Below are 8,170 nucleotides of genomic sequence, written 5' to 3'. Positions count from 1 at the left end.
AGAGAGAGAGAGAGGGGGGGGGGGGATGAGTAAGCCACCTATATGCTTTTGTGGGCCTTCATTCGAGGGTTGCATGCTCTCACGTTGCCGTTGCCACCACTAACCCCCCTACCGTGCGTTTGGAAAGCACGCACGCACGTCAGTTGACATCCCGCTGCCGAAATCGCACGTCGCTGCTACTCACCGTTCTCATCCGCGTGTGTGGACGGACGACGAGGACAACAAGGTTCTCCGCGGACGTCGCGCGTGCTGGAACGCGTGCGATCATGTGACGACGGGCGGCGATCTCGTCACGGAGAATCCACCCGCGACTTCAGTTCTCGCGGGGAAAAAAGGGGGTGAGAGAGAGAGAGAGAGAATCTAATCGGAGAGCACGTGGCAGCCTCCGGGGTGGTAATCGTTTCCACGCGTCGTGCGACGTCGACGTGTCGGCCGGCCGACAGTGACGTCAAAGCAACATTCAACAGTCGTCGTCTCCGCGATCGAGGAGAAGGAAAGAAATAACCGACCGAGTCAGCCGAGTCGAGAGGGAGATGTGCGGTCAGTGCTTTTGGACGATAGACGATAAACGATAGTAGTGAGGGAGAAGATCGAGCAATCAGACCGGAAGCGGGCCGTCTGGAACGGGAGCTTGACCTTGACTCGCTCGCGGAAATGTGACTTCCGAAACGACGGAGACGCAGTTCTACGCGCGAGCCTCGCGAATGGATCGTACGTGACGACTTCGGCTGAACGGTGAGCATCTGAGTAACAGCGATGAGCGCGCTGATCCGTCTTCCGGTAATAATACGAGGAGGAGGAAATCGGCCGAACGCTGCGCGCTAGTTTGAAACTTGACGTCCGTTTATCGCGCTCGTTCCCGAGTTTCAAAGACGTCGCAGTAATCGCACGATCCTCAGCATCGTTTACTCAAGGGGTTCGCTTCCCACTTGCTGATCGTGACGAGAACGCGACAGTCTGCGGGCCCAGCAGCCGTGCTATGTTCCCCTCGTCAGCGGCGATGCTGAAGAATCTGCAACAGAGTGCAATGACCTCGCCTTTCCTGATGGAGAATCTGCTCCAGAGCAAGGCGTCGCCGGGCGCGGACCTCACCAGCCTGACCTTGAATTGGGCGGCGAGTTTAGTGGCGCGGCAGCGCGAGCGGGAATGCGAAGCCGCGAGTCTGAGGATCGCGCGGGACCGCTCGTCGCCCTCGGGCGAGCTCTCGCAGGAGCACCTGCAGGAGCAACGTTCCTCCGGCAGCGCGATAGGCCCGCGCGATCGCACTTCCGGCATGCTGATCGACTGCCGCGACCAGCAGCAGCAGAGATCGGTCGCCGGCAGGTCCGCCGCCGAGCGCCTCCAGCACGACCGGATGCAGCTGCTGCAACAACAGCAGCAGCAACGCGTCGACAAAGAGTCGCTGGAGCGGAGCCAAGGCGTTTACGTGGACGTGGAGAACGAGAGGCTCGACGGTCACGTAGTGGTCGACCGGCTGTGCGCGATGGAGAGGCTCTGCAACGAGAGGATCGACAATCGGTCCAACTCTGGCGTGGAGTCGTGCAACTCGAACGTCGACGAGGACCCGATGCCAGGCGAGCTGGAGGCCGGCCTCCCAGCCGAGAGGGACGAGCTGATGCTGGGCGAGCGGGTCTCCGCGATCGAGATAGACAGACGGTACGACCTTGGATGCAGAAACGTCATGCACACGTCCGACGAGATGACGATCACCGGGGAGAGGGAGACGGCGGCAGTGGCGGCGGCGGCGGCAGCGGCGGCGGCGGCGGCGGTTGAGCGTGCCGTCGACAGAATAGGCGAGAGGACCGTCGCCGCTTGCTCCTGCGGCGACGAACAGTGCTCGGGACCCGCCTGCAGGACCATCCAGGAGAAGGAGAAGCCGCAGCTCAAGTTCAGCGTGAGCGCCATACTCGGCGGCAATCACGACAGGAGGCCGCATTCCGGTAATTCATTTCGTCTCTTGTGAGACGGAGAGAGAGGGGGGGAAGGGGGTATTTTGCCCCCCGATCGACCACTCTCTCGCTCCGTGTTCCAACTTCCGAAAGTAAGATCCCCCGTGCGAATCGCTGGGAAGCTCCGAGCTTCCGCCCACGAAATCTTTCTCTCGTCGTCTCCAGGTCTCCTACGACTCCGACGACGGGATTCCTTGCACTCGCGGCGAAAAATCGGTAACTTTGACCGGCGTCGCTTTTCGCTTCAAATCTGGATTAAAGAATCAAGATCTTTCACTGAACTCCGTTTGAGCCGCGATTAAATCGCCGTTAGTCGCTCTATCTCGCTGACACAAGCAGAGGTCGTCGCTTTCTCCAACTCTCTTCAACTCTTCGATTACTCTTAAGGGACAAGTTACGGTACTGGAAATTGTTGCTGGCAATTCTTGCTGTTATTCATCGATTAGCTCAATCAGAGTTTGGTGAAAAAGTCACTTTGGGAAAATCTGTTTTACGCTAATATAAACTAAATACAGGTTGGTCTGTATCTTCCTTTTCTTCTTATGTGCGGCTATATGATGCTAGAGTCCCCCNCCCCCCCCCCCACATACCAATGTATGGGTCTGTGCGGATTGTTTCCCCGATGAACGGTGGCGAACGCGTTAAATTTGCCCCGGGCGAATCTACTTTAATCTTTTCTGTCAAACGATAGTTCTTATCGCGTTTATCGAGAGGTACGTTTGGTCCTCGGATAGAAAAGAAAAATTAGAGGAGATGGATCTTGAGTATATGTGACACGGGAAACGATAAATATGCTATAGAGAGATGTATTCTCTCTCTCTCTCTCTCTCTCTCCCTCTGCACGTGCGCTTCGGCAGTACTCAAATGATGATCGCCGATTACGTGCTCGCGGATTCATTCAGCGACGTTCGAAAAGACGGCCGGGAAGAGTCTAACGCAGTGATCGGGCGACGATTCGGTGAGAGTGTTGAAACAAAGCTAACCACAAATCAGTGTCGTGAGCAGACTTCTGTCGCCGGTCCCTAAATCTCATCCGCACACCCTCAAGACGAGCGTGCGAGTCGCAGCGTGCGTGCGGGGTGGAGCAAGGGCGTCAGCTGGTCCGCCACTTACCTTCACCCCAATATTAAGCCCTTACGATTGGTGCCTATAATATTAGACAAGCGGCAGGATTCAATGATGTATTGCCGCGGCGCTTATCGCGTTTCCTCATTCGCCGATTTCCCCGATCGTTTCCCCGATTCGGACCGTCCTGTTCGTTCCTTGCGACCCGCCGAAGTCTTCAAAATTAATGCAGAAATTGAAGTGGGAGAAAAAGCATGATTTTTAACTATTACCTTACCATCAGTGCATTGAGAGAAAAAGAAGTTGTTAATCTCGCTACGAATTATAATCATTGTCAGCGTTAATCAAATTTTTTTAGTGGTTCTAGAGGAAAAGTATTAGATTGACGCGAAACACTTTTCCCTCCAAAAAAAAAAAAATTAGTATCGAACTGAGACTCATATTCTCATGTATAAGCAAGAATATATATAATTTTATATGACGATAAAATTTACTATACACGGAATTTATTATACATGGAAATTCTATATAATAATATTAAAATTATATTCATGTTATTTAAAAATAATTTTCGTGAATTGAGAAAAAAACATTGAATAGGAAGAACGCGTTCAATTTGGCTGGACGAATCTGGCCACTTATTTTAAACTAAGGAAATTATGTCAATTTGAAGATATTATCGTTCTTTCTATTCAATATTTTTTCTCTCAATTCATAAAGATTATTCTTGAATAATAGGAATATGATATTTCTAGTGGAACTATATAGAATTCCTCCATGTAAGAGCCAGTTTTACTTTCATATAAAATTATATATTCTTGCTTTTATATGAGAATATGAATTTCGAATTGATACTAATTCTTTTTCTGTGCATAAACATTGAACCAAGAACTAATATATGAATAAAATTTTTTCAAATAGGAGTATACCGAGAGAAACTATAATTACTTTCTACCACGACTCTACCTTTTTCATGGTTTTAACCATAAAAAAAGCTAAACTAGCAGTGTCAATTTGTAAATTTGTTATCATTGACATTATAATAACATTTACTAGATAAATAATTTTCCTGACTATAATTCTTTTATTGCGATGATTATAGTTACAAATACCAAGTATTTTTCCCTCAGTATACCAACACGTTCAAGTAAAATGCGAATATTCCATGAGGTAAACGTCTCAATCAACCTAATAGTAATAGTACAACACGTGTACAACGTTATTACTAATAACAACACATCATTTATTGTAATATTTATTCATTTCATTTTGCAATTACTGCCCCACGAGTACTAAGCTCTTTTCTCTCAGTGCACGCATCCGATATTAATAACGCGAAAGAGACCAACGACTTATCAATAATAAGATCGAGAAGAATATGCTACTGATAGATAGATAGATAGACAGATAGATAGATGATACAACAAGAGAAAAGGACAGAGACTTCGTCTTGCGTTGTCGTCGCGCGCGCGAACTGTGAATTACGCGGAATTAATTGTACGATTTACGGCGGCGGCGCGCGGCCGCGTCGTAACGTCGCAGCGATAAAATTAACAACCGTCGCATCTGCAGCCCGCATTTACAACGCGAGTATCGGGCGCTGATGTCTTATAGTTGCCGCGACGGTTCACAGGGAAGAATCGACGGAAGGAAGGGAATCTTTCGCTTCGCGGCGGGAGGCCGCGAGAAAAATCGGCCTCCGGTGCGCTTCGCGATGGTTACAATGCCAGCCCGTCATCGACAGAGACACCTGAAACATTCGCCGGCGGTCACGCACGGGTTCGACGGCGGATCCTCGCCCACACACGCATACGCGCGCTGTGTGGCCGACCAATCTTCGGCCGGCGTGTCCTCATTGTCACTCTTTCCTCGATGCCGACCCCCGCGCGAATGATTGACACGAGTCGATAAAGACCGTGTACGCGCGCGCGATAAACGCGCGTAGACGCACTAGATGCATAAACTGTATACAAACCGGGGGCCGAGGGAGGTGGAGAAGGGAGGACGGGACCACGAGGAGTGGAGAGAGGCGAATGTTGCATTTAACATCGGCGAATTGCACGCATCTGCCGGCAAGAGAAGGATACGCGGGGGTGGAAAAGGGGTCATCGCGGGGCAGGAGGAAACGGGGGAGGGAAACAGGGAGGATAAAGGGGGAGGGGGGCCTCGAGGGGTGGCAATGGGGAAATTCGGTGCGTTCGAGATACGGGGTGGTCGAAGGGGGTGTCGGCGGGGGGAGGGTGGGGGCAGGTTTCGTGCGTTTGTCGGATAGCGGATGCATTGACCGTGCCACGTGCATGTGTTACATCCCCCTTGTCCCTCGTAGTATGTAGAGACCGCACCCCTCTTCTTCCCTCCCTCCCACTCTTCCACCCTCTCTCTCTTTCGCGCCCCCTCATCGCCGACCTCTCACCGCGAATAGACCCTCCAGCATCCACGAGCGCGGCACCGTCCTCCCACTACCCTTCCCCTCCTTCCTCTTGCACCCTGAGCCCCGCTTCTGCCCCCGTCCCTCGACGTGCCTCGGTAACCACCCCCCGCGGGCTTGTACGTCATGTCGAAATGTTGTGAAATAATTGCGCGAAAAAGTGATTGGCAACAAACTCGAAATTCATCGACGAGAGACGCGAGGGCCGCTCGCGGCGGGACGGGAATTTGCGGGGGCGCGAGGTCGGAGGAAGGGGGACGGCCAGAGCTGCGAGGGATGATCCAGCGCGGGGGCAGCACGAGAGGGGGGGGGGGCTCGCGGTGTCTGACGGGCGAGCGACGTTGAATTTCGAATAGCATTTTCACCAATCGTCCCGCGATTTACCGCGGCCTCTCTCGCTCTCCCTCCTCTCCCCTCCCCGCCCACCTTCTCCTATTTCCCACGCGAGCCGTCTCTCGCGGCTCATGTTTTTTGTTGCGTATCACGATTATTGATATTTTTCGATATCGACTCTCTTTCTCTCTCTTTCTCTCTTTCTCTCTCTCTCTCTCTCGTGTGTGGGTGTGTGTGTGTGTGTGTGTGTGTGTGTGTGTGTGTGTGTGTGTGTGTGTCGAACACGACGGACCGTATTTTAATATGCGGCCGAGCGTATCCACTGTGGAAAGAGGCGTTCTTTTTGCTCGCTCCACGACTAAGAAACTGGGGGACTAGGAAGAGGAAAAAGGAGAAAAATAGGGACAAAGATCATTACTTGCGAATACAGCTGTAGTCCGATAGGCGTATCGTGGAAAAGCAATACCGTCCCAAGTAGGAAATAATTGCAGGCGTGGTACTGGCTCAGTGCTGATTTTTGATGAACAGTACTAGATGCTAGTGCCGATTGAATACTAAGTGGAAAACTAGGATGGTAGCAGTGGGTCGAAACACGAAAGGCAATACTGTAACTGTACTGATTCCTAGTATTTTAAAAATACAAAAAATTTTCGATTCCCAATACAGAAAAACAGTACGAATTCCCAATAATAATTATTATTACTGTACAACTGTGTTAACATCACATCCATAGTGTGGAAGAAAGATCAGAATATGTGACTGGAATGCTTGTATCTGCAAATATCCACTTTTAGTGTGTATCATGATGTGACAAACATCGGCGCGAAACAGACTCGATTGGGCATAGTTGTTACCACCTAAGCTATTTAGGCTCCACGTTACCAATATCTCTCGTTTTTCTCTCGCATTTAAGGCAACATAATATAAAATCCGCATTTTCAGTACTGAATTAGTATCTCATCAGTCTGCAATACTGGAGAATATATACGATTCCTACATGGAATTAGCGTCACTAATGCTGCAATTCTAAGCAAATTTATGAACAAAGTGTAAAATCACAAGATTGTAGTATACGAAATAATCGTAATAATTTGACTTACAGTTTTATGTAAACTGCAATTCTTCTACGTCAATTTTGTTGTATTAGCATCTGTATCGTTCATTATTACATGGTCATAATTATGATGAGTAACTAATTTCGGATGTATAAGATGTCTGTCGCTGAGTGGGACATCCGTCATATAGTTGTAGTTTAGATCAATGTAATCGTATTTAATTATTCAAAATAGTCATATGTATAGAAACTTTTTCAATTAATAACTTAAAATCTGCATGGTTATTTGCAAAATGGTAGAGAATTTTACAATAAGTTTTCCATATTTTTTGACGATTACTAAGAGATTTCTCATATTTACGTGTGACTTGCGGACAGTTTCTTGCTGGCCGTAAGATTTGCGAGAAATCCTAGATATTTACGAATTATCGTATATTTTACGCATAGAATTACAATTTCAATCCTAAGTTCTTACTCCAATTTTACTTAGACTTGCAGTACAAATTTTCTGTTGTCCGACGAAACCGGACGAAAACTCAGTTATAACGAAAGGAAAGATTCTAGCAGTTTTAGAAGTTTTTTACACGGTCCGTTCTTTTCAGTTATCTCCATCGAGTTTTAATGCGACTGAATGTCCGTTCTAATGTTCTCAGTCGTAGTGATAGAGATGTCGTTTCTCGTCACCAAGTTTCCACCTGCTCCCTATTCAGTTGCGGGAGTTGAGATTTTTTTCCGTGCACAAAATGCGCGACAAGAGTCGCGAGATTCAAATATTGCCGAAAATGCCGAAACTAAATGCCTCTTATTATCCCATGCGCGTTAACGCTGCTGATGTCCTTCACAGTCAATGAACCGGCCCGGAAATCGAATAACTCTGCGGATCCTTGTGAAAGATCGATTCGTCGCGCGTCCTAAAACAAACACTGCCCGTATTATCCGCGCTTCTCGAAGGAACCAGGCACGCTTACCGCCCTGTAAACGAGCAACGCTCCCTCCTCCGTCCACCCCTCTTCACGAGGAGGAAACCTGCGGTGGTATCTAGTTAATAATGCATCCATGACTGTAATCCGAAAGAATAACCAGCGTGATATGTTGTACGCGCGGCCACGAGGGGGATGTTTAAGCTCGGCGCGCACACACAAAAAAAAGAGAAGAAGAAAGGAAGAAGAACGGACGGCTATGGGGGCCCCACAACAACTGTAACAACATATGAGCGGCCTCGGAGTTTCTGGATACCGCATCCACAGAAGAGAGTTTAATCTCATATGACGCGAGTGGAAGGGTGGAAGCGGTGTGTCTAAGGGCCACGGACAGACACGGACTGGAAAAGAGGGGGGGGGG

General features: G+C 49.0%; 1 protein-coding gene across 1 annotated transcript in view; it reads left to right on the top strand.

The window, feature by feature from the left end:
• The first annotated feature begins 979 nt into the window (after positions 1–979).
• The window catches only part of LOC106748285, an 81,618-nt gene continuing 74,427 nt past the window's right edge, over positions 980–8,170 (top strand). Inside the window, exon 1 of the mRNA XM_014626675.1 lies at positions 980–1,940. Within this exon, the coding sequence (XP_014482161.1) occupies positions 980–1,940 (961 nt within the window). The remainder of the gene's footprint in view (positions 1,941–8,170) is intronic.

This window comes from Dinoponera quadriceps, unplaced genomic scaffold (genome assembly GCF_001313825.1).
Source record: "Dinoponera quadriceps isolate SergipeBrazil2010 unplaced genomic scaffold, ASM131382v1 scaffold318, whole genome shotgun sequence".
Taxonomy (NCBI): domain Eukaryota; kingdom Metazoa; phylum Arthropoda; class Insecta; order Hymenoptera; family Formicidae; genus Dinoponera; species Dinoponera quadriceps.
Note: the sequence above shows the minus strand (reverse complement) of the source record. Positions and strands in the feature narration are given on the sequence as shown.